Raw genomic sequence first — 26,007 nt, 5'->3', positions numbered from 1 at the left:
CCCGGTAAAAATCATCTAAATACTTAAAAAATACTAAATCACAGTCGAAATTACAGCCTACTACTAATCGCAACAACGAGTTCAAGCGATCTTCATATATACCGGGACTGTTACACTTCTTATGCACTCTTTCCACACAGTCCATCCGTCGGAAACGGTTGGAATTTTCCACAAATGTGAAACTTCGATTTCCACAGTCAGGCCAACCACCTTGTTTTATTTTTTGCTCAATTCGCAAAAACCGGTGTTTCACTTTTTTCAAAACTCCCTTCGGTTTTTCAGGATTGGACTGTTGACTATGTTTATGTTTTGACGAGCCGTAGCTGTTCAGATCAGCTGAAATCGGAATTGGAAGGTGGATGTGCTCTGTGGAAATCGGAGTTTCACATTTGTTGAAAATTTCAACCGTTTCCAACGGATAGACTTTGTGGAAAAAGGGCATTAGCCGATATTTAGTTGATACCACGACTACAACAGCTGATTTGTATATTCAAGGAAAAAATTTAAAACCTATTTTGCATAAAAATTACTGGGGAAAAAAGCAAGTGCAGAAAATTCAGGTGTCAGTGCCACAATGAAGGAAAAGACTCACACATATACGGGGATTTTGGATCTTTTTAAGAAAGGGGTCGTTTAAATAGAAAAACTTTCTACGGTAAATAGACGTTTTTGTTACGTTAAACTTAATATTTTTAATTTTCCGGTTTCTTTTATGGGAGCTATATGACAAAGTCGTCCGACTTGAATCAAATTTAAACCGTAATGCTTTCAAAAGAAATTATCACTAAATATCGAAAAACTTACAAAAAAATTTAAAAACAGCTAAGTTATAATTTTTTTCATGTTTTTTCTGATTGTTCCTATGGGAGCTATATGCTATAGTCGTCCGATCCGGCTCGTTCCGACTTTTGTACTTCCTGCATAAGAAAGACAACTTTTGGGAAAGTTTCATGCAGGTAGCATGAAAACTTAGAGACTAGTTCGCGTCGAAACGGACAGACGGATGGACAGTCGGACATGGCTAGATCGATTCTCCTAGTGATGCTGATCACGAATATACATATATACTTTATAGGGTCGGAAATGTCTCCTTCACTGCATTGCAAACTTCTGACTAAAATATAATAACCTCTGCAAGGGTATAAAAAGGGCCACTAGGTTGTATGGAACCGTTGACAGAATTTTAGCAATTCACAGACTATGTCGTTTAAGGAGTACCCAAACAATCAAAAGAGATCCGTGGCACCCAAAATTTGATTTTGTGTTGAAACATGGTTGGAAAAGTATTCTTTCAGTTTCTATTTTATTATTTGGCGATGCCAGACAAACGATTTTGAGATGGAAAAAAAATATATCGATAGAGCATACTAGTGACTAGTGTTTTCAATTTAGTTTTAAAAATAGCTGAATATTACGAGAAAAAAGCTGGTTTGGCAACACTGCAAAAATGGTTGCGCCAGCGCCTGGATAAAATCAATAAATCGATACTAAAAGTAATTGTGATTTCTAGCGAGTGTGCTCTTTAAAAATAAGCATTTTTGGCTGCACTGCACAAATAAAGGCAGGCCATATGCTAAGCCGGAAATTGAATACGAAATCGTTACTTAGATGTCACTATGTTTGTGTTTTCTGTGTAACTACTGAACGTGAAAAGTACGTATGGCAATATAAATGTAAAATACGATTTTTAAAATTTTATTGCGGAGGAAAACACTGACAAACACGATTTTTGATAATCGATTAAAGTCAAAATTAAACGAAATAATTGTTTAATAAGTTATAAATTCTAAGAATCCTGTGCATACACTTGTATAAAAACTGTGCAGTGACAGCTTTTCGCAACACACAATTTAAATCAAAGTTATATGCATTAGTTACAAACAACGTTAGCGGGATATTTTTAAACACTTCTTTGATTAAAAAAAATCCTAGGTCTAGGCACTTAAACATCTTTTAATATTAAACTTAAATTGAAATAAAACTTCAGAAAATACTGAAACATGAAAATATATATATGTATGTACATGTATATTTATTGTGTACACATACAGATGTGTACATACAAGTATTACAAGCGTGTTGTTTTCGACCACATAAGGTAATCAGCTAAAATTTAACCTTTGGCAGCAGAGCTCATTAGCTGATCAGAATTTTTTAAAGCCCCGAAACAAAAACAACTGCATTGCTTTGTGTCTAGTTACATTCATGCATATGAGTATGCGGCTTTTGCTGATAAGGTTCATCCCATTAAATCTTTTTAGAAATCGGTGAGAAGTCCGACCAGAACTGTCAATGCGAGAATAACGATGCGCCATTCCTGCGCATTTTGACAGTAACCGTCTAAGACAAATCAAAAGCAACTCCGCTAAAATGCCTTTGTTTGGCAAAAAGGATTCCGGCAAGAAAGCCAAGGCGAAGGACATTAAGGAGTTGAATAAACAAGTGTCAATCGAGGAGAAATACAACCTTCATGGGCTTTTGGGGACGTACGTATTAAAGAAGCTAATTTCCTAACGCGTTTCAATGAATAACCTGTTCTTATCCTACCCGCGCCAAAGTGGAGCTTTTTCAGAAGTCCGCCTAGCCGAAAGCAAAGATACGCCTGGCGATCATTTTGCAGTGAAAATAATAGATAAGAAAGCTCTGAAGGGCAAGGAAGAATCTCTGGAGAATGAAATACGTGTTTTAAGAAGGTGAGTTCAAAACAAATTTGGGTTGCCGGTTTTGCCGGTATTTTTAACGCCCCTATCAACTACTCCCGACATCCAAAAACATTAAGGCTCGTTTTCTGGTCCTGACGTCGAAAAAATACCTTACATTTTGAAGAAAACGTGATGTTTACAGTTTAATTACCTAATCGAGGCTCAACTAAGGACGAGAAAACGCTCTTTAAACTGGTGAACATTTTTTTAAAGCACTTTCTATTAATAGCTTGATTAGCATTGGCTAAATGCCGCATTGAGAATAAATGTCCCGATCGTTTTTAGAAAATTTTCGAAAAATTTAATTTTTCGTTGGTGCCACGACTAAAAAGCTATAGGCAAGGAGGTTGCAATTTTTATTTGCTTTCGAAAATAAAAAGTCTTGCATAAAGGCGATTGTGAAAGAACAGCAAACGTTATTGCTGATCCTTTGGCAGGAAAAAACTCCCACATATACGGGGATTTTCGCTATTTTAATGAAACTATAGTGGTCTCAGCTAACCCGTAGAACAACACTATCAGCTCATCTTTGTTGCCGGGTTGGCAAATGCCAATCTAGCATTAAGGATATCCTGCTAAGCATTAAAGAGTATCATAACCTCACTCTTATTCATGATTTTTAATTAATTTCGTAAGGATTTGCCAGAATTTAAAAGTAAACAAACCAAGATCACAATTGTCGATGTAGCATTTTAAGAATGTGAGTCAGTAAACAGTAAATGTTTCCGAATCAGCAAATCCACTCAATGTCAAACACAAATTGGCATCGAGAAATCGAAATATAAAAGTTTATAGCAGGGGTGCTCAGGCCAATGCACAATGATTACAATTGTTTTTGTAAATGCACAATGCTTTGAGTATTTGTGAGGGCCGGCACATTTTGCTATACACTAACAATTTGTTGTTTTTTCCTTGCGGACCAATTCGTAACTGATACAACAATGCCATTGGGTTTTTTTTTTATCGCCAAATTGTTTTTATTGTTTTGACTCTACACCAGAGGTGGTCAACACTGCCTTATTTGATGGCGCCACCTAAACTGAATATGTAAGCTGAGCAACGAGCATCTAATAGAGAGAATCGATATAGACATGACTGTATATCATTCACTTACTATTCCGTTCTTGAGTGTAGTTTAAAAGCTCAAACTAAATACAAAAACCCCAAAAACAAAAAGCCCTGTTCCAGTTTTCAATTCCGAAAGATTCACAAGGATTCGAATTTCCCATACCTTTTTAAGTTTTCACTTCCTTCTCTGTTAACTTCCGAAAAAATCTTACGGAATCTTTTCGACAAGCAATTGCCTGGCGTATTCAATTCCGCAGGGCAGATATTAATTGATTTAAAATACTTAGCGATAAGTTAAAGTGCAGGTCCTATTTTTACCCTAATCTTTGATGTTTTAAAAACAATAAATATTTTGTGAATGCGTCTCAGAATCGGTTCGATTCTAGACATCGGCATTTTAGCAATTTCGCCGCCCCTGTTTTAGTTTCCGAACGAATTCAAGGGGAGGATGCAAGGGTTGTCATGGTACGATTAAAAAACAAGTATTTTGTTTATACTTATTTTTAGGACGCTTTTTGTGTTCTTTTAAATATGGTAAGATAGGCATTTAATCAAGAAAAATTTTTGTTTTTATTACTGCTTAATTTAATGTACTATTTGTCCGAAACGTATGTCGTTGGGCCTTTTTTATTGCCTTTGGCAAATCTGGTTCTCAACACTTCTTGTGAATATTTTACAATACTGATACCACAAGTTTCTAGCACTGGCTATAAAGCGGCATACAAAAAATTGAAAATTTGTATTTGTGGTATACCATTAATGTCATTAATGTCAATAGGGGACAGCTGCCAGTCCGCTGATTTTGTTTGGGAACAAAAGAGACCAAACAAAGGGGAATTTTTCTATGATAAAGGGAAATCCGAAAATGTTATCAAATTCTCTTCCGAGTGAAAACCGGAACATGCCTGTATATTTTAGACTTCCACATGCTATAGCTCCCATAGAAACAATCGGAAGAATTGTTAATTTTCATTTTTTTGTAGTAACAAAAGGTCTATTAACTATGTATCATAGTTGGAATACTTCAATTTAAGCCAAATGTGTTTTGTTTGAAAACTTGTTGCAATTTGTATTGCCATTTAAAAAAAAAAAAATTTCGTATGAAGCGAATTTTTACCACCAAAATTATTCATAATAGACAGGTTCAGGTAGTAATCTCTTGGTACCAAGTCCGGAATATGCCTAGTTTCCAGAGCTTTGGCGACTAACTTTCGATATGTGTGGTCTAGAGTTGTCCTGATAAAAAAATTCTTCTCCTATAGGCCGGAGCTAGTCGCTTTTGGATAATCGCTTCTTTCAGGCCAATCGTGCCCGATTTATGAATACACTACTGACATTTTCCTCTGGCTTGCATTATTCCTTGAATTTGATTATATTACTAATATTTTGTATCTGTCCTATGTCTATCTAATCTTTTGATGCAGTTTATTCGCGCATAGTAAATGCTATTAACATAAAAAAAAACGATTTTAATCGTATTTCTTTCTGTGCACGCTGATCGTGTAAACGTCTCATTTATTTTTGTTTATTTATAGTTGTATGTCATATTTTGCGGGTAATAATTCTCGTTCGCCGAGTTAAAATAACTTTTTAAAGCGGCATCTTAAGAATTAATAATCTTCAGCATGAACAAATAAATCTAAAGTATCTGAATTAATCTACATTTAAGAAGGTAAAACCCAATAAAGGCAATTTTAATAGAAGTCGTTCGACTTATAAGCAAAAGTTGTAAGGTGTTGTCCATATATATAGTTTTTCTTTTAAAAAAAAAATTAATTTGCTGTTTGCTATTAAATTGAGTTATGAATCTCAAGAGCTATTTAAATGCTTTGGCCAAATGAGTATTTAGACTCCCATATTTTCGTATAAGCTCAAGTTTTATACATAATTCGGCCTTCCAAAGCTATCCTTTATATTTTATTTTTACTTACCGTTAAAAAAACGCGTTTTAGTATTATTTTTTTGATAATAACGAAGAATAAATGAATTTATTCGGTTTTCAAAGAATTCTTAAACGCTTACGGAAGAAATAATAAGCGAGTATTCACTGCTCAGAGCATTTCCATGGCTTGTTTTTATTGCTTTTCTTGATTTAAAACTCTTTCCTGTTGTTTGCTTAATTTACTTTCTTTTCATGTTTAGGTTCAGTGCAAATCATTTTGATGGCAAATGTCCGAACGGAACGCGGTGAGTTCATATCCCGATCCCATTTTGAAGCATATGCACATAGAAATGTTTAAATGAGTTGTAGGGCAGTGCTTAAAAAGGCTCCGATCAAATTTATAATTAATAAGTTTTTGTGAACATTGTAAGGAAGAGACAGGAATCTGTTTTTCCATTTTGTTATTTACTTAAAGGCGGTTTCGAAAAATTTTAAAAATTACATATTCTAATTATTTGAACATTTGCAAAGCTACACAAACAATATGAAGTGTTTAAAACTCTAATTTCAGATTAACTCATCCAAATATAGTGCAACTCTTGGAAACGTATGAGGACAAGTCGAAGGTGTACCTAGTTATGGAGTTGTATGTGGTTCTAATCGATATTTTTTCTAGCACAGAAAAGCTTCGCGTTTACTCTTGTTTTTGGATTTTATAGGGTTACTGGTGGCGAACTCTTTGATCGCATTGTGGAAAAGGGATCTTACACTGAAAAGGACGCTTCTCATCTCATACGACAGATTCTTGAAGCTGTTGATTATATGCATGAGCAAGGAGTTGTCCATCGTGATCTTAAGGTAAAACAATTTAAGCAGAAAAAAAAAATTGTCAAAAAGTAACAACATAAATACAGCAAATTCTTCATACTGCGGCACGGTGATAGTAAAAGTGCCTGTATTGGTAAGATGATAAAATAATAGGCTGAAGCATACCTAATGAGAAAAGTTTTAACCATGAGCTAGTTGTTTTTACAAAAATATAATCCTTACTCATTACGAATTTCATCATTTAATTTTTGAATTTAATTATTATCTGTTAGTTAGCAAGCCCAGCAGATTAGCAGTAAGATTATCCTTTTCGCTAGGGCCTGGAAAACGTTGTCCAAGAATTCATTTAGGGCGTATGGCAACGCTAGTCCATGCGTATGTATTAGTTACTTCTATGTCGTAACTTTGCTAAAATAGTTTTTATAAAATATTTAAATTAAAATTATTTACAGCCGGAAAACTTACTCTACTATAGTCCTGACGATGATAGCAAAATAATGATCAGTGATTTCGGCTTGTCAAAAATGGAAGATTCTGGAATTATGGCTACAGCATGTGGAACACCGGGATATGTGGCTCCTGAGGTGCTGGCACAAAAACCCTACGGAAAAGCCGTTGATGTGTGGAGTATTGGAGTAATATCCTACATTCTTTTATGCGGCTATCCGCCGTTTTATGATGAAAATGATGCTAATCTGTTCGCTCAGATTTTAAAAGGTATTAGTAAAACTCAAAAAAGACGTTAACCCTATCAGTTATATTTATGTGTATATATGTGACCGGTGCCTATTTATACAAGTTCCTCAATGAGTAATAGCCCAGTCCCGTTTCGCTAAAAAGGCTAGGATCTATGATGGATGGTGGACTGGTGTTCGCACAGAGCCACCATCCACCGTCCATCAAAAGTCACAGTGGCGTATGTAGAATTTTATTGGTGGGAGTCTTTAACTCAATCAAACTTTGTTAGTACTTTTTCCGGCTTTTATTTTAATGCTGTGGAATTTTTTGTTAAAATTTGATATCAGAAGTGTTTGGAGTTGAGGTTGCGAGCGTCACTTTGTTACCTCGTCAAGAGGTATAAATGGCATGGATATTGATAAAACCGAAGAACACAAAAATTTATTTTTTTGATAATACCCTTGTTATGTTTTTATTTTACTTCAAAAAGCTCTAAAAAACGGAATTCAATGAGTTTCTATAACGGTTTCCTAATTTCTAGCTAATCTTCATTAGCATAATTGAACATTAAAAAAGGTAAGTTGATAAAAACTTAGCCAAACCGCGGGCCTAATTTGCCATTCACTTGAAAGTACCAATCAGTGAAGCTACCTAGTTTGTTTCCAACTTCCAAACCTAGTACCAGCAGGGCCACCTCTTTTAGTCCGAACAAGAAAAGGTTTGTTGAGTCATATTATTTTTTGTTTAATTTAAGCAGCAAAAAAAAAAATGTTGTAAGTTTTTAATTCAACTAATTGGGTACCTTTAATGGCAATGGTCATTCGGTATGCAGTATAATGCCATTATTTGAAGAAGAAAAATCAAATCAAGCCGAATACAAAATACCATAAATCCAGGGATTTAAAATTTGTTTTAGCCGGATAAAACAAGGTCAAAGCTTTCACTTTCACACTTAAACTACTAGAAATCTTGGGGCAGTCGACTAATGCAGAAGACGAAGATCGACGTAGATGCTGTGAAAGAAAATTTAAGCAATAGCGTAGGGGGAAGTAAAATAAGAAAGGAAGAAAAGTCCGGCAAGCCGAAGTTTACATATCCTTTCAGCAAAGATTAATAACATTCTTTAGAACAACTAAATTTCTATTTTTATCCGTATATCTTTATAAACATTGAAGCTTTGATGATTTTCGATGAATTCTTGAATTGTTCCTATGATGTTGTTGTCCGATTTTAATAAAGCTAAAGCCGTCGTTCTGAATTTTAAAATAATATTATATCTCAAGGAAAAAAGAAAAAAAAAACAATAGGGATTTTTTTTGATACTCCGATTGTTTTAATAGGAGCTATATAATATATTCTCCCGGATTTATTTAAATTAAAACTGTTCTAAAGTTCTAAAATAATAAACCTTCTACAAATGGAAAAGAAATGATTACCTACAGAAAAAATGTCCCTTTTTAAAATCCCTCCTAGCCGTTGGATTCTTTTACTTTTAAATTGTAAATTAGATTAATTTGTTAATTTGTTTTCTATCTTAGGAGAATTTGAATTTGACTCACCCTATTGGGATGAAATAAGCGAGTCCGCCAAGCATTTTATTAAGAACTTAATGTGCGTAGCAGTAGAAAAGCGATATACATGCAAGCAAGCATTGGCACATGCTTGGTAAGTGTTACTTATTTTAACTTAAGAAATTTAAATTTGAATTATAGATTAACATTAATCTTATACCCTGCTAAATTAGGATTTCCGGAAATGAGGCCAGTAGCAGGAATATTCACGGAACGGTGTCCGAGCAATTGAAGAAAAACTTTGCAAAATCGCGCTGGAAGGTTGGTTTTTCAGATTATTATATAAACACATAAAAATGTTTTATTTTTTTAGCAAGCATACTACGCGGCAACAGTGATCAGACAGATGCAGCGAATGGCGTTAAGCAGCAATAGTAGTGCAAATCTTGATTCTACTAGCAATAGCAGTAACCAAAAAGACTCTACAAATCCAGCAGCTTCTGAAGCATCTATTTCTAATGTTTTGCCAGCACAGCAATCTGCACAAAGTCATGCACAAGAGGTCAGCGAGCCGGTACGCAGCACAAACGGAGCTTCGCAGTAGCAATGTTGAATATCAAAATTATGTTACATATACGCTGTTTTGAATTACATTTTTGAATTTTAACGATTATCTAGTCTAGTAAATATGTCATATTTACTAATCGGATACATTTTTCAATCGAAAATACAAAAAAATAACAAATGAATATGAGTACACCTGTACTTTAATCTCTTAATAATATTTAAGACGCAAGGTTACTGCTGAAACCAATACACTGCTCAAACTCAATGCGACGTTTAAAATGTCGTAATAATTCGAATTTGATAATATTTTCGATTGTTCCTATGGGAGCTATATGCTATAGACGTCCGATCCGGCTCGTTCCGACTTATATACTACCTGCAATAGAAAGACAACTTTTGGGAAAGTTTCATGCAGATAGCTTTAAAACTGAGGCACTAGTTTGCGTAGAAACGGACTGACAGACGGACGGACAGACGGACATGGCTAGATCGACTCGCCTAGTGATACTGATCAAGAATATATATACTTTATAGGGTCGGAAATGTCTCCTTCACTGCGTTGCAAACTTCTGACTGACCCTCTGCAAGGGTATAAAAATAAGTTGTCATTCATTGTCATTGTCATTTATAACAAAGTATTTTAAAAGTAAGTAATTTCTGTGCTTGCCGATCTGAATCCGTTAGACAATTGCTTGGCAGAACTTAGAATTTAGATTTCGTAAATCTTTTGGAAGTGAAAGCTGGAACAAGTTCGATAATTTCTATAATGGTTTCTTTACACCAGTGTATGTTCTTCCTTGTTTGTTATTTAGCTGCTATACAAAAACTAGTTCGTATTTTACTTCAGGTGTTGATTATAATTTTGCAAGACTAAAGGCCTGGTAGTCATTGACTAACTTTTTAAGACATTGGATATAAAAGTCAGTAAGTCTAGTGAGTAAGTCTAAAACTAAACAAAAAAATTCAATGAGTAACTATTTTTTTCAATATATTTATATTAGAATTGATCGTGCAAGCCTTATTGATTAGGTGGGATTTTTTTTTAACAATAATATATAATATATTAAGATTATAAAGTGTAAGAGCACTACGTGGCATGCTTTTCTGCCTCAGTAATCTGCGAGCGCTACAGAGCTAGTACATTTGAAGGCTCTTGACATAACCTACAAAACGACGCTATGCATGATTAGTTTGGACATTGTGTTTAACAGTTATAGACGTGTAAACATAAAGTTCACTAACACTGAAATTCACGCTGTTTTAAGCCTTTTCTTCGATGAAGGCAAATCCGATAGTGAAAAGTTCCGTGAGATTAATGGGGGGGAGATTTTGGGGAATGGTAGAGCTGAATAGGCCTCTCATAACTTGACACTATCAAAAATATATTTTTGCTTAATAAATCAAAGATTTTATTTCCGATACATATTTTTTTATAAGCAAACTAAGAATGAAATTTTGTTCAAAAATCAATTTTTTTGTTTGAGAAACCGGTCATTTGTCATAAAACTTTATTTTGTTTATTCCTTCGATTAATTACTAGTTTTACCGGCATGTGGCATCTTGTGATATCGCCCATCGATAGGAGTTAGTAACCAAACCATTTTAAACCATCTGCGGAAGGCTGGATACAAAAAAGCTTGATGTTTGGGTGCCGTATGATTTGACGCAAAAAAACCTTCTGGACCGAATCAACGCTTGCGGTATGATGTTGCTACGGAACGAACTCGACCCATTCTTGAAGCGGATAGTGACTGGCGACCAAAAATGTATCACACACGACAATATCAAGCGTAATCAGTCGTGGTCGAAGGCCAGTGAATCGTCCCAGACAGAGGCCAAACCGGGTTCGTCAGGAAGGTTTTGCTGTGTGTTTGGGAACCGGACACCTTATACGTTTACTTTGTTTATCAGATCTTTTGAGCGCAGTTCGATGCGTTATTTATCATTGTATTATATGCACAGTCACACGAGCGCATGAAGCGCAGCTTAATCATATGTATATGTAAGAGCTTTGACCAACTGCATTGTCTTAGGCAGTACTTTTACATTCATCTCGAAACGGTAACATGTTTACGAACTAATTCAGACTATTCTTCTATGACTCTGCCTATTCTTGTATTACTCTGCGAACCTACAGTGTCACATTTTTGTTACCAACGCAACCGCAGCGCAAAGCGCGTATCGACCCATTTAGAATGTTCGGTGAATGTAAATAAAGATCAAACCAAAACAATCATTTATTAACATAAAATTATTGGTCCTTCGAGCCGGATAGCCAGTAACGTGTTTGCATTCGGGACATTTAATTAAATTCGAATTGTCAACGGTGATCCGCCTCCTAACCTCGATCGCCATGCGGAGTGTGATCCAACAGCGGGGCTTTTGCAAAAGTCAAATTTCTTGAACCTATAAGCAAGCCCTTAAATTCGTGAAAGATATTCAGTCAATTTCGACCCGGCTCAACTACAAGACAACTACTTGCGGTTCGTGCGGCTCATAGAGGAGCTGTACGGATTCGAGTCTGATGAGGGTTGGGAAAACCCCGAGGATGACCTTGATATACACAAAGAGAAACATTACTCAATTTATGCAATACTGAGTAATTCTCTTGAGGAATAAAAGGCGGAGGCCGTTGATAATACTGTACTGCTTACCGATCAAACCCTGAACGATTCTCATAGGAGCCAAGTGGATGGTAATTCCCAATGCGATTCTTAACCATGAGCTTTTCCATCGGGATGATTTGTCGCATAACATGTATAGCCATTAAGATGAAAATAATTTTTGTTCGTTAAGTGAGTCTCTGATATAAGCATGAAGTCAATGTCATATTGGTCTAAGAACTGCAAGAGCTCGTTTTTGTGCTGCGAAATGCCATTTGCATTCCAGAAAGATAATATTAGGGAAACCATCTAAACTGATTTTGGTTTAAGTAAGAGCTCCAAAAGGAGGTGTTGCGTACGCATAAGCTTCTGTTGCGTTTTCTGCATTGCTACCATTGTGTTTGTTATAGTTACATACATTAATTTTAACTCATTTGCCAATTAAGGGTAATTTCAGGACCCTGGTTCGAGGTCTGTTGCTGCGTTATTCCTGCAGGACTTGGGAAGTTGTCGGCCTAGGCCCTGAGGCTTATGACCCGTTGTTTTAGCTTAGCGCCTGAGCCAAAGAAACTCCCGGCGTCGAGGTTGATGGTATATACGGTATGTTTTGTCGGCTTACTGGGTTTCGAGCTGCAGTTGTCTGTTGGGTAAGGCGTCATTTTAGCTCTTTGTAGACAGGGCAGCCTCTGTAGTTGACAGTGTGGTTTCCTTCATTACATTTTTTGGCAGAATGATCCTCCTTATTTACAGGATGTGCATCCCCACAGGCAACGCAGACGGTTCGCAGGGTGCAGTACGTTCTCGTATGCCCATATTCCTGACAATTCGTGCACTGGACGGCCTGTTCTGTTTGTGAGGTTCCTCAATGGTGATTCTGCGGTGCAGTTGGTCTTGAAGTTTGTAAATTGAGCGATTTTTTTTTGTTTGAAGTGCATATTGGCTGGGAAATTTTATTTCTATTTATTATATTCATGGCCATTTTGACGCCAAAGCCCTTTTCTTTAAGTTCCGCTTTCATCTTATCGATCGGAACTGTTGATTCGATTCCTTTAATTACCACTTCTAGTTCTTTGCTACTTTTCAGTTGGTAGGTAGTAATTTATTTTCCCGTTGTCCAAGAATTTAGCCATTGTTATCATTTACTTGAGTCTTGATTTCATTTATATTGCACCTTTTATTGGACGTGACGTAAAATTTGTTATTTTTTTAACCAGTTCTGCACATTACTTGGAGTAGTTATTTCAGTAGTTTTGTTAACTTTCGATGCAATATTTTTTTCTTCGATTGTGAGCTTAGTTTCCTTTTCAACTGCACATAGTGATCGATTCCACTTTGTAATAAGGCAAACTTGTAACTTACATTATAATAATATCAAACATCAGTTTTATTAAGGCAAAAGTCTAAGTAAACATTTCAGAAATAAAACTGTACATTATATAACTGTGGTATAATAAATTGTTTCAACATAAATGGAATTCACTTCTTCTTGTTTCGTTTTTTTTTCTTTTCTGACCCATGGACTCTTTTTTTTGTAACACAAACGCGACAGAACCAGTCATCATTGTCCTTAGGAGCAAAAGTAATACCTACACAGATCCTAAAATGAAATATTTTTGTAAGTAAATTTTAGGACAGCAGATTTGGTTTAGTATTATCATACCAATGGTACCACGCATCGCAGCCATCGCATCCAATCATAGCAGAACCATCGTCTACCTTTCCACATGCAGGGCAAATCCATATACGGTTGCCCTCGGCGTCAACATATGATGATGGGCGACTTGCTTCTGCAATTTTCGAGCTATCTTCTGAAATATTTGTGGCAGAACTGAAAGAGCCACTTCTTGGTGCGGACACTGCACTATTGGCCATTACTGACGAAAAGTTGTTTATAATCGGATTAGGCGTTAACATCAATTGCTGTGGTAGCAAAACTGAACTAGCCGAAAGCGTGGATGAAGCAGCGTTACTGTTATTAGAGTTCGACAACCAACCGGCTGAATTAGACGAAGTTTGTTGTTGACTTATCGGGATCTGTGTTGTCCGCGGAGCTATTTGGGAAGGTAACGGTATCACTGGTACAGAACTAGCAGAACTGTTGCTCAAAAGGGGTCCTGTGCTGGAGACGCTCAATAAATGTGTATCAGCTAAAATGAATTACATTACAAAAGAAATCGAATAACTACAATACGTACATTGTTTGCTCTTAGGCGGTCCGGTGACCAATGGGGAGAAGCGAGCTAGCTCTGGAGAATTTTCCCGTACACGCTCCATCTTGTCTACGGGAACTACAGTTGATTGTTTTTCCGTTTCTGTATCTGGCATGTCTTTTTCTTTTTCGGAAATTGGAAACGGTGTGGATTTTGCACTAAGTTTCAGTGTTAGTTTTGGTATTTGATTTGGAGAGTGCTGTAACTTTGGAGACATTGCACAAGTGGCCGTTGGCGGCGGTTTTGTGGTTAATTGGCTTGATTTCAACACAGGTGTACTAACCAGTACACTTTGAGCAGTGCCAAGTTCAATGTTCTTAATTAAAGGCGCCCTGGGAAACTCTTCTGGTTCATCCGGTGTATGGGTTAAAATCTAAAATTATAATTATAACACTTTTAATAAAAGGTGAGAAAAGTTTTATATTGGAAGCCTGTGCCGAATTGAGCAATACACGTAAAAACAAACTATCTCGAGTAATACTCAATTGTATTATGTGGTTATACCTATAGACCAAAGTTAAGGTACACAAATATTTATTTTGCGAAAATTATATAAACAACCGCTGCGCTAGGTTAGGTAAAACACTAAAAAAGCGTCCTGTTGCTAACAGGAACAGAAAATAATAAAATCAAGTTTCGATATACATTGAACCATATATCAAAAAAATACATTTTAAAAATTGTTTGACTATCCCTTACTGGGGGTTATTGAAGAATTACACCACAACTTTTTTTGGGTATGTTATTTTTTTTTAATGGGAAATACTTCGAAAATTAATTATCTATTGCAAGTTAATGTGGCACGTTTGCGAGTGGCCCGCTAAAGAAACCCTGAAGCAATAATAAAATTGTGACCAACCTGCTTATCCTTATCTCTCTTCTTTTCCTTTTTCTGTTTTTTATCAAGCCCTTTAATTTTTCGATCAGTTTTATAAGACGTTATGCCGATCCGATCTTTTCTCTTAGCTTTATCTTTTTTATCCTTTTTTTTTTTAATCTTCCCATCTTTGATCTTTTTTAGCTTTTTATGATGCTTGCGCACTTTAAGATCTAACGTGGTTGCTCCAGTCGGAGTGATTGTAATGTCCTCGTAGTTTGAATATGTTGGTAAAAATTGCTGCTCCTCGGTAATGTTCATACGACTTGGTATAATTGGGCTTACACCAGATGTTGCGCCACCTGTCAAGCTACTGGATGGCACTTTATGGGATGAATATGCAGAACCACAATCCACTCTCGACAATGGAATAAGATCTGCTCCCCCAGCTAAACTAAACTTGTCGCCTCCCATAAAATTCGGCAAGTTAAATTGCGGAAATGCTGAAGGTGAAGGAGCTGCGTGAATAAAGTTTTTAACGTCAGGAAGGGTCAGTTTAACTGGTTTCTTAAATTTTTTGATTGATTCATTACAGCTTGAAGGCAAGATATTCCTTAAATCCAGATGGGATTCATCTTCACATACAGGTGTTGGCGGTGCAAATGGCTGTGGCTGTATCTGTAATAAGCTTGATCTAGGATGGCTTGGAGATGTTAATGAAGATTTTTTTTCAACCAACTGCCTGTTTTGTATTGATTCGTCTGAGTCATCGGAGACCTCGATCGGATCACCAAGATTTCCAGAAGCCTGTACTATTGGTTTTTTCTTAAATTTCGATGGAGCCAAATCATTATTACCACATGATACTGTTTTACCTAAAGTTAAAACAAGTTAGTATTACATTATTAATTTTATTTACCCATAAACTTACAATCAGCCAATTTCATTGAGTCTGGAACCAAAGGAGCAACGTTGCAGTAGTTTCGATCCATTTGCAGATCCGTCTGGGTAGACGATCTTCGCAGGAACTGATTAGTATCAACATCTTACATATGTAAATGAAAAGGAAAGTTAATTTAAACAAGGAATGTAATCAGGTTAGGTTAGAACTGCTGCCTAAAGAAACTTTGACCAATAAACCAATATATACCCTCCGATATACCATGCCAATAATAAGTTGTTGTTATTACCCAACCCGATGTTAAATGTCAAATTTATCCGACTTTATGGCAGCACACACAAAGAGACAAAACTATAGTCCCTTATAGTATCATGTTTCCCCAGGTAGCCAATCGCTATTATCAGCGGTAAATTGCTAGCATACTGAGACCAATCAAAGCCAGAACCATTTAAAAATTTTAACTTTGACTGCGCGGAAAGTTTTAAACTGGTTCGGAAAGCCAAAGTTATAATTTAAGTTTTGTAATCTGTTAATTTTTTTTAAGCACAATTCATTTCATAAATAAATGTGTGGTTTAAAAGCAAAACCGGAGTTAATCTCAAAATGTACCATACATTATTTTTAGGAAAACATTAAAAATTTATTTAAATTATTTTTAAGATATTTAAAAATCAATTATAAGCACTAAAACGTACAAACAAAATAGTTTTTTTTTAAGGTAAAGGTTAAAAAAAGCGGAAGCGGAAAACCGCACTAGGTTTGATCAAATTTACATTGTTTATATTAATTTATTTAAAAGGATTTTGCAGTTTACAATGTAGTTTTGATTTTAAATAAATATATACTGTTTTTATAAATGTATCAAAATATTTAAAACCTCATTCTATTTGATCGATATACGTAAAAGGATTTTGCAGTTTACAATGTAGTTTCGGTTTTTAACACAAATATTTATCCTAATTTATTTTAAGAATTTGACGTACCAGAAGAATCTTTAATTTGTGGACATCTAGCGGTATCAGCAACCGAACCATCTGGACCCGGGAACGCTATGATCGGTGCCATACCGACTCTATTACCAATATTGCCAAAACCGACCAGACCAGTTACAGCAGGAAAAAGCCCAGGTCCCGAAGGTATTAGGCCAGGTCGCGGAGGGAAATGCAGTAATGGAAGCAGCGGAACCATTCCGGCTTGGTTTCCTGAGTACATTGATGTGTTTGTTAATGTGCTAGAAACTGACATAAATGGATCTGGGCACGGTATAACAATCTTTTGTTTCGGAGCATGAGTAGAACTAGTTATTGTTGAGCATACTTTTTCGGGGGAAAACACCTTGTTGGCGAATTCTTTTATATTTTCTGGTATGCCAGTTTCATATTTTGATTTGTTTTTTTTTCTTTCTTTTTTATCTTGTGCGGGAAAAGTTTGAATATAGTCGCTAGAGACTTGCTCTGTATTGCACAGGTTAAGAGGCTCTGTTGGCATTGGGACGTTCAATGCATTTTGGGATAAGAGTATTGAAGATGACGCTGGGAGTGTGATAACATTCGTTGACTTTTCCCTTTTTGCTGATTCAACCAGAGTTTGTGATGTTAAATTTGTTTGTTTTAATAGATTCTTACCGCCAGGTTTGCGCCCTCGCTTTTTTGGCTTAACCGAATCAATTATAGACATTTCAACGTCTGCTTTAGGTGTGTGAGGGGTTTGATTCAATAAACCAAAATTGTTTACACTAGGAACGTTAATGTTCTCTGGATTCATCCCAAGTGGAGGTGTAGGAGTTATAGTAGTCCCAGATGGAAGACTTATTAATGATGATCCGGATATTGTGTTTCCAAAAACACGTACCCCCATTCCGGGAGGTCCCGTAATTGCTCCACCATCCTGACGAGAAGTTCGTGGCTTGGAAATTTTCTTAAAGATATCCAACTTATTGCGTTCCGGTTCGCATGGGGTTTTTTTTGCTGATAATGATATTGGCGATTGTTGTATGGTGCCGTGCTGCGTTGGAAAGTTTGAACTTTGCAAATTGTTCTCAACTTTCTTTATAAACACAGTATCTACAGTAGGTATATCAACTGATAGATTTTCTGTATTTAAATTCGCTTGTGGTGTAAAGCCGCTCATGGTTTGAGAACTTTGTAAGTATCCAACATTTTTCTCGTCAATTTCAAGCTTAACTTCTTTTTGTCCATGCTTAGCCTGTTTTTTAAGCATCTTTTCTAAATGTATTTGATTAGGATCGGAAATGCTGTTCCCCCGATTTACTCGCTTCTTAGACTTTTTTATGTGTAGGATCTCACCATTTGAATGGTCAGATTGGTTCTTTGAAAGTTTTTGGTACATTTTCAAAGCCTTTCGCTGCGATTTTTCCTGAGTTTTAGCGAAAGCAAAATTTGATTTATCTTTTCTACTGAGCTCGTCTATTAAATCTTGTTTCTGTTTTTTACTCTTTTTAGTTGTTGAAGCAGTCGATGCGGGTGATATTGATAGATTGTTAGAAGGTAGTAATAAGAAGGGCTCGGTGCTTTCATTTGTTAATAATGCAGTATTTTGGTTTTTGGTTTGGTTTTTGTTTTCTGCATTGTTGTGAGTTATTAACTTTTTTGAGTTTGAGTTTATCGATGCTTCTTTTTCAGATGTAACCAACTTCGGAGAATAATCCGAAGGGTGGACAACTATCGACGAGGAAGGCGGTGCATCCAGGCCTTTATATTTTTCTAGAAACAGAAAACAAATGAAATTCTATAAAGATATCATTTTAAGTTCGTACCAATTATGTCCGGTATGAAAGCTTCTGGGAGTTTCCCTTCGATAGCTGGACTGATAAATCCGCCTGTTGTCATTACCACGCTGCTCATTTCCCGGACTGAGCGACCAGTATCCGAGTCAAAGGCATTTGACGGAAAATTAACCACAGCGTTGGGAGAAAGGGAATCAATTTGATTGTTGCCCAGTTTCTCCGCCGAACTTGTCACATCAAACTCTGTATTTGCCCCATATTCACGTTTTTGTGAAAATTCCTTTTGAGTATCAGTTTGAATCTCCCGTGGCTCAGGGTCCTGCATTGGTGGCAAATACTCAAATATGTAAACAGGTCGAGTTAGGGTTTCTGCGCTTCCAGGCTTAAGAAAGTTCATATTTGCAGCTTTTCGAATGGGGTACTCGGGAACATCGCGGGCAAACCCCACAGGCTCGACATTCCCAATGTAATCCAAAAGTTCTTGAACATTTATGTTCAAACTCTTCATACTAAGGCGCGCGTCCTTAATACTGGGTCTTGTACGATTGGCTAAAACCATAAAATAAATTAAAAATTAAACGTGTATCACCTTTTATGATACCAACAACTTTAAGATTTGGCGACATTTTTTTGAAAATGAAAAAATAAACAAGGAAGGAAGCAAACTTCGGCAAACCGAAGTTTATATACCCTAGTAGCTATTGCAAATATTACATAATCTTAAAAACACTTAATTTTCTATTTATATGTTTATTAAATATTAAATATTACATAATCTTAAAAACACTTAATTTTCTATTTATATGCGGAAATGTTTAAAATGGCAGCTTTTTGAACTATCAAATTGTTACTATTTCCAAAAGAATTTTGTCAAAAAAAATTCAAAACTAGAAAAGTTACACATTTTTTAATTTTTATTTTTAATGGTCCCATGGGAGCTATGATTCGGATGATTTTAATGAAATTTAAACCGCATTTCTGAAGCATTTAAATTTCTAATTCTCGAACTAAAAAAAAATTAAAAACAGCCAAGTTATAATTTTTTGTTATTTTTTTTCATTTATTTTTCCGATTGTTCCTATGAGAGCCATATGCTATAGTCGTCCGATCCGGATCGCTCCGGCTTATGTACTACCGTCAACAGGAATACAAATTTTGGGAAAGTTTTATGCAGATAGCTTTAAAACTAAGAGTTTCAGTTGAAACGGACGGACATGGCTAGATCGACTCCGATGCGTTGCAAACTTCTGACTAATATTGTAATACCCTCTGCAAGGGTATAAAAAATAAATATGCACATATAAACATTCGATAGACAAGCCAAATAAAAGATTCAAACACTTGAAATCATAGCAAATACGAAGGTGTTTTTATTGGCTCCTCTATCGAAATTTAAGACATAGAAAGATGTTTACTGTTCTTACTTTTTTATGCGTTTGTTTCTTAAACTAAACTTACCGTGCTCCATATGCCCATGGAGGTCTCGGGCAAACTCCTGCGTAAATTTTTGCATTACATCTTGTAACAACTCCAAGGGTGCACTCAGTGTGCTGCTGTAACCAATTGTTTGTGCTATCTGCGCAATAACAACTAGTGTAAGATCTGAAGAATATTTTTCTGCCATTGTCTTTCTCCAACATTTATTTTTATATGTACACTATTTTTTCTTATTTGTGAATTATCAGCGTTAGAGGTAGAGCTGGGCATCTATGGCACTATCGAGCTATCGAATTTTTACCTTTCTGAGCCACCATCGATAGTTTTTTGTCGCTATCGATGGGCATATTTTTTGCATCACCATTGCCGCATTATAGGGTATTTCCACAGAGATCCATCCATCCAAATGAGCATTAATCTAAATGCGTTTTAATGCGCCAAAGGAGTCAGGCTATAGCTTATATATGAGTACAAAATGTTTCATAGCCTGATTCTACTGCCAATTTAGTGCACATTTTAAATGTGCCTGATTCCATTGGAGCATTACCATTTAGCTATTGCTATTCCGACATGTGAGTGGCATGAACAGCTGATATGGGTTTACTTTTCAATTGTCGCAAATCAAAAGGAATTAAAAATGATGAATATGAGCAAGTTTTACGGATATCTTTAGTGCCCAACAAGACATCCATAATGCTATCGATCGATTTGCCAACTTGGGCGACAAGAAAGGGAAGCTGATGGTGTTTTTTGACGAATTTGCAAAGGAGAGCACTACAGTTTCTAAAAAGGGCAAGGATCCCCGTATATGTGGGAGTTAATTCCTGCCAGAGATCCAGCAGTAATGTATTGTGGTACTGTGTTTTCAGTCATTTTTATACAAAATAGATTTTATATTCGAAAGCAATCCGAAATTGCGCCAACCTTGCATATAGAAAACAGCTGTTGTAGTGGTGGCATAAATAAAATATCGTTAAACATCGGCATTTTCAGTTTTTTTTTTCTAAAAACGTTCAGGTTGAATGATTTTTAATCGCAATTATTTTTAATGCGGCATTGAGCCGTATGGGTTTCCCTGTCTATATAAATGCGCATTAGGCTAAATGCGTTTTAATGCGCCAATGGAATGCGGCTATAAAAAACGAGAGATATCATAAAATTTTTCTACCAACTTTTCAAATGCATTTTTCCCATACTTGTAACAAGTATTACTGGTTGAACAGTAGTTTAAACAATTCGTTATTCTTTTCTTAACATGTTTGCCTACTCATTTTTTTATATTGGCCTATTATTTATAATAAGCGCTTCCGTGTTACACAATTCCGTTTTCATCGCTAACCGACCGTCGCTAATTTGGCGCACATTGATTTTTTATCGCTTTTATTTTAAATGCGGTATGTAAAGACCAGACCCACAGAGCCCAACCAAGCGAAACGGTTGGGATTTTCGACTGGTGTTCCCACAGAGCATCCTTCCACCATCCATCAAAAGTCACAGTGGCGTATGTAGAATTTTTTGAGGGGGACTTTGACTTCATCAAACTTTTTTATAAGAACTTTTTCGGCTCGTATTTTATTTTAATGCTATGGATAAGTTTTTAAATTCTATTCATGTTCTTTCGCGCCAAGACTATAGAGTTGCACCGAATAACCATTGACTAAATGTTGTCTAGAGACGTGCGGTTAGGAACTAAATTCCACCGTCAAGGAAACACCGGGAAATTTTTGGCACGGCAAAACCTTACGACCATCTTTAAATGATTTGGTGTGTGGTGATATGTGAGACTATGCGCCAATGGAATCAGGCTATATCTCGACTGTATTGTGCACGGCTATATAAGACATCCAGCAAGCGGGGATAGATGTGATTCTGTGGAAATCACCCTTTGGTAACACATTCAAACTTATGATATTAAAATATTACCGCAAAACGGTCCCATTAAAAAAACCAAATTTAAGATAACCATTTAGATTAGATCCAGTTTTGGTTGCCAATTTTTAAACTTATTTTTACAGTATTATAATTTACTTAAAAGTATATTAACAATAGCTTAAACCTTTTTTCACATCTGTTGTGTATATTATGTTGTATGATTATGCATATACAAAGACTTTAAATACCTTCCACAAAAACAATAACAAACTGACTAACGAATTCTTTGGCTACGATTAATTGACATTAACATATGAAAGGTTGCATAAATCTAAAGAAAATGTATTTTTCCAACTGTAGCCCAGTAAATATATTTGTTTTACATCTTAGGTAAATAGTTTGCAACGCTGGAAGGGGACATTACCGATCCTGTTAAGTACATGTATGGTCAAAATAATAGCACCGACAAATGATGGACAAGGTTTTTTCTAAATTGTGTTTATTTTAAATACATGTTTTTAATTAAGTACAGCTTTTATTTTTTCGCTTGGCAATGCCAAGACAAACAATTTCTTTTATTTTAATTATACCTTTGTGTCATGATATGAATTTAGGCAGCTTATCTAAAGCGATCCAGAATAGGCTAACTTTCAAAAGAATTGGAGAAAATTCAGTTTGAAACCCTCAAATTCATTAAGAGAGAATGGGTACACAGATTTATTAAGCAATGTTAATAAAATGGTTAGATGAAATGAACGAGATATGTATGGTTGCGGGGCATTAGTCTAAGTACCAGAAGGCTCCCAAACTTCCCGCTTTTTAACGGTTTAGCTTGTAGCAAGCCGTATTAAGTTTTCAAAATCCATCTGGACTTACCCGACAATGGGTAGCTAAATGTTTATTGGACAGAAAATGATAAACCAAACTGTATGCCAGGGGAACATTTAAATTTCATGTTTAATAGCAAATTCAAGCCAAGATGTACCCATAAAAAAGGGTGGTCCATGAAAAAGTAGCGTTTTAAAATGCATATAAAAAAATCGGATTGATATTTTTAAAATACTATTGAATAGTCATAACATTGCGGTTTAATTGTGGTTTTAGTACGCGCAAAATGAGCCGAAGAGCGCTTGGTGGAAGATGTGCATTTTAAGCAAAAAATCATCTTCTCAGAAGAAGGTAATCTCCACCTCGGACGTCGTCTTGGAGAAGCCAATAAATTCACAACAAGTGAGCCGACGTAACCGTCAATGGCGATCTCTTTTCCCGAATGGTTCGAAAAATATTCAGAATTTTTTTTAGCCATTTTAAAACGCTTTTTAATGTGCAGACTTTATAATAGTCTTGGGGATCTTTGCCAAATGACTGGATTATAACTATAATTGATCGCCCTATTTGGAAAAATCTTGTCTAAAATGGTGTTTCCATATGTTGAGGATATTGTTCTACATGAAAAAGATTAGCAATCCACAGCGCTGCAGTGTACGACTCCTTTACAAATATAGACAGATTTTGATTCGCGTTCAATTGACTATTTTCTAACCTCTTTTAGTCACATTTCATTTTTTTTATTGTAAAATGACATAACAAATAATTTATTTAAATATATATTTATTGTCACCAAAAATGATTAGGTAGGTGTTTCAATTCAACCAAAGAGAAACCCTGATTTGATTTTGGCTTAAAATAGAATCTATGCCAATGCTTAGTAGATTCTAAAATAACAAATGGTAAAGAAGATCACACACATTTTTCAAATTTGTTCTTAATCGAATAATAAGGATAACAAAATGCAATCTATGAATTCAAATATTGATAAAGCAAAACACTTCTTCGTGGAAAGTGGGATCTTAGGACCCACAAACTTTAAAAATTCAAGTGACTTGATTCGGAAAACATCAACCATTCACATAGATACAACCCTAAAAAATCAGGTGAGGGTTATTCTGGATAAGATTCTTCGCCTAACTCGATCTTTATTACAGATAAGAAAAACATCATTGTGCCTGAGGCATAAGGTATTTAACGAAACAAATTCATTGAGTAGTTACGATGATTCCCTTATTAATCTTCAAAACGAAATATATAACATGAGAGATACTTTACTCCATGGCGAGACCAAAATTGTAATTCTACGTACTGAAATTGGCAAACTAAAGGTAAGAAATTTGTATATATGTACATTAAACTTTGACTGTAGATTTAAGAATCAACTCAAACCATCATCCATATTTTTAAACTTAATTGCCAATCGTATCGCATTTTTAAGCCTGCGCAGGGGTCAGATGTTTTTTGTAGTCAAAAGTATTTCTTCTCATTTCTAAGATCCGATTTTCTTGGAACTGGTTTTTTGGCTCACAACAAGAAATAAAAACAAAAAAGAAAGCAAACTAAGCCAAGCCGAAGCTTATAAAATCTTGCAGCTATTGAAAAATGAATTATTGATTTATTTGCGTGTATGTTTAAAAACATTGAACCTATGACGATTTTTAGCTCAATTATCAATCGTTCCTATGGAAAATATTTGAAATCGTTATCTTTTTGTACCCTTGCAGAGGGTATTATAATTTCACTTTAAAGTATATATAGGGTCAAGTAAAAAGTAATCGATTATTTGTACATGAATAAACCGATTTATATCAAATAAGCACAATTTTTCCTACAATCAATTCCATTTATGGTATTTTCATGATACCCATCTCATAAAATCCTTCGTCCTATTGGGGAGCTTCCAAAGCGGGGAGCTTCTGGGCAATTGCTTCCTTCAGACGGGCCATATGTTGACTGTAGGGGTGCAGCTCATAGTAGATAATTCCTTGCCAATCCCAACAAACACACAGCATAACCTTTCTGGCCATCGATCCTGACTTAGCTACCGCCTGGGCCGGCTCATCCTTCTTCGACCACGACCGTTTTCGCCTCACGTTGTCGTAAATGACCCATTTTTCATCACCAGTCACCATCCGCTTCCAAAACGGGTCGGTTTTGATGCGATTCAGCAGCGATTCGCAGATCGAAATTCGGTCAAAAAAGGTTTTTTTTTTATTTTTCGTTTTCCTTTGGATCATTAATTCTGCCTGCTATGCTATTGTATGCCTCTCGTAGGACCATATCCAGACTAAAAATGCCAATACTAAAATTTGAATTGATTTTTACAATTTTCTTAAATTCTTATTATTAATTAATTTGTATTATTACAGCAAGGACTTCAAGCAATAATGCCTGCCCAGGTAGAAGCTCAAAACTACTCTGACGAGGTCATCATGAAAATCAAACGCCCGGTGCCGAGTCTTTGTTTATTTTGCCAACCCATTAATTCTTCCGTAAAAGGATCGTCAAACTGGAGTTTAACGTTTGTTAAAAAACACAAAAATAGTTACCCGAATAAGAACGCTTTAGGTGAAAAATGTAATAGCCAATTGTGGATCAGTGGCAAATAAAAGTAAATTTAATATATATTAGATCTTTAAAAAATAGATTAGGGTTTTGCACTTTCTTTTATTGGTTTTGCCAGAGATTGCATAATGCCTCCCCTTAAGCAGATTAATCAGAATTAATATTACACTTTATTAAGGTTAATTTCATCTATTACATTTGCGATAGTAGCGTTATATATACAATAAATCAATAACGTTATTATAACATATTTTGTATATTTAAAAAAATTTAAAAACTTAGTTTCATAAAAAGCACTTTGTAAGGTTAATGACAAACAAGAATTGCACACGTCCCTGAAATAAAAATTACAACTGGGTCATTTTGAATTGATGTATAACTAAATAACAAAGTACAATTTTGGAGCATTTTATTATTGACGATATTATAAGTAACTAAAAATTTGCTATATCTAGATTATCTGCAACTTGATTACAACAATGTATTTGACTTTATTATTAATAAATAATAATATTACATATGATATTTAGCTAGTAGAGAAAACGGTTGAGGCCTCCAATATTTGTATTACGATAGTTCTTAACTGGTAAATTTCAATTATAAATAACGGCCATTTGTATTTTCATGATTGCATAATTCTTTCATCGTAGCATCAATAAATCCGATGGTAGAAATTATGGTTGCTTTAAAGTACATTAGGATTTTAAAATATAGTAAATAAATGGCACCTACTCGGACCGATTTCGGAGCTTCTGCTAAAGCCAAAACCAACTGCATATGAAATAAAGT

General features: G+C 35.4%; 3 protein-coding genes across 11 annotated transcripts; 2 read left to right on the top strand and 1 right to left on the bottom strand.

Annotated features, from left to right (window-relative positions):
• The first annotated feature begins 1,418 nt into the window (after positions 1-1,418).
• Positions 1,419-9,418, top strand: LOC128263760 (calcium/calmodulin-dependent protein kinase type 1). Of its 2 annotated transcripts, XM_052998934.1 has the most exons (10): positions 1,419-1,653; positions 2,262-2,486; positions 2,559-2,693; positions 5,913-5,957; positions 6,224-6,298; positions 6,372-6,510; positions 6,933-7,197; positions 8,697-8,823; positions 8,903-8,990; positions 9,043-9,418. In XM_052998934.1, the coding sequence occupies exons 2-10, from the start codon at positions 2,371-2,373 to the stop codon at positions 9,271-9,273; spliced, it is 1,221 nt and encodes a 406-aa protein (XP_052854894.1). In that variant the 5' UTR covers positions 1,419-1,653; positions 2,262-2,370; the 3' UTR covers positions 9,274-9,418. The 2 variants fall into 2 exon arrangements, with proteins under 2 accessions (XP_052854894.1, XP_052854895.1); XM_052998935.1 differs by lacking the exon at positions 5,913-5,957.
• Positions 9,419-13,213: 3,795 nt separating this feature from the next.
• On the bottom strand, positions 13,214-20,245 carry LOC128263785 (uncharacterized). Its single transcript, XM_052998988.1, has 8 exons — positions 19,972-20,245; positions 18,544-19,062; positions 16,751-18,490; positions 15,798-15,911; positions 14,909-15,741; positions 14,035-14,422; positions 13,500-13,986; positions 13,214-13,436 (listed from the first exon to the last, which is right to left on the bottom strand). Exons 1-8 carry the CDS (start codon positions 20,135-20,137, stop codon positions 13,316-13,318), a joined length of 4,368 nt encoding a protein of 1,455 aa, XP_052854948.1. The 5' UTR covers positions 20,138-20,245; the 3' UTR covers positions 13,214-13,315.
• Positions 20,246-21,867: 1,622 nt separating this feature from the next.
• On the top strand, positions 21,868-25,298 carry LOC128263806 (uncharacterized). 8 transcript variants are annotated; one of them, XM_052999061.1, is made up of 4 exons: positions 21,868-21,984; positions 23,604-23,756; positions 23,808-23,981; positions 25,023-25,298. In XM_052999061.1, exons 2-4 carry the CDS (start codon positions 23,613-23,615, stop codon positions 25,260-25,262), a joined length of 558 nt encoding a protein of 185 aa, XP_052855021.1. In that variant the 5' UTR covers positions 21,868-21,984; positions 23,604-23,612; the 3' UTR covers positions 25,263-25,298. The 8 variants fall into 8 exon arrangements, with proteins under 8 accessions (XP_052855021.1, XP_052855019.1, XP_052855018.1 ...); XM_052999059.1 differs by having other exon boundaries at positions 21,890-22,142; XM_052999058.1 differs by having other exon boundaries at positions 21,890-22,212.
• The last annotated feature ends 709 nt before the right edge of the window (positions 25,299-26,007 follow it).

The sequence above is a fragment of the Drosophila gunungcola genome, unplaced genomic scaffold (genome assembly GCF_025200985.1).
Source record: "Drosophila gunungcola strain Sukarami unplaced genomic scaffold, Dgunungcola_SK_2 000018F, whole genome shotgun sequence".
NCBI lineage: Eukaryota > Metazoa > Arthropoda > Insecta > Diptera > Drosophilidae > Drosophila > Drosophila gunungcola.
The sequence above is the reverse complement of the archived record's forward strand: the minus strand, read 5'-3'. Positions and strand labels throughout refer to the sequence as shown.

What these genes read in the sequence shown, in the direction of transcription:
- LOC128263785 (XM_052998988.1), bottom strand. Translation starts at nt 20,137, where the DNA reads ATGGCAGAAAAATATTCTTCAGATCTTACACTAGTTGTTATTGCGCAG. An exon ending in CCATGGGCATATGGAGCACG is followed by an intron (nt 19,063 to 19,971) that starts GTAAGTTTAGTT and finishes TTATGGTTTTAG; the next exon opens with CCAATCGTACAAGACCCAGT. An exon ending in TTTCATACCGGACATAATTG is followed by an intron (nt 18,491 to 18,543) that starts GTACGAACTTAA and finishes TTCTGTTTCTAG; the next exon opens with AAAAATATAAAGGCCTGGAT.
- LOC128263806 (XM_052999061.1), top strand. Translation starts at nt 23,613, where the DNA reads ATGCAATCTATGAATTCAAATATTGATAAAGCAAAACACTTCTTCGTG. An exon ending in ATACAACCCTAAAAAATCAG is followed by an intron (nt 23,757 to 23,807) that starts GTGAGGGTTATT and finishes TCTTTATTACAG; the next exon opens with ATAAGAAAAACATCATTGTG. An exon ending in CTGAAATTGGCAAACTAAAG is followed by an intron (nt 23,982 to 25,022) that starts GTAAGAAATTTG and finishes GTATTATTACAG; the next exon opens with CAAGGACTTCAAGCAATAAT.
- LOC128263760 (XM_052998934.1), top strand. Translation starts at nt 2,371, where the DNA reads ATGCCTTTGTTTGGCAAAAAGGATTCCGGCAAGAAAGCCAAGGCGAAG. An exon ending in GTGTACCTAGTTATGGAGTT is followed by an intron (nt 6,299 to 6,371) that starts GTATGTGGTTCT and finishes TGGATTTTATAG; the next exon opens with GGTTACTGGTGGCGAACTCT. An exon ending in GTTCGCTCAGATTTTAAAAG is followed by an intron (nt 7,198 to 8,696) that starts GTATTAGTAAAA and finishes TTTCTATCTTAG; the next exon opens with GAGAATTTGAATTTGACTCA.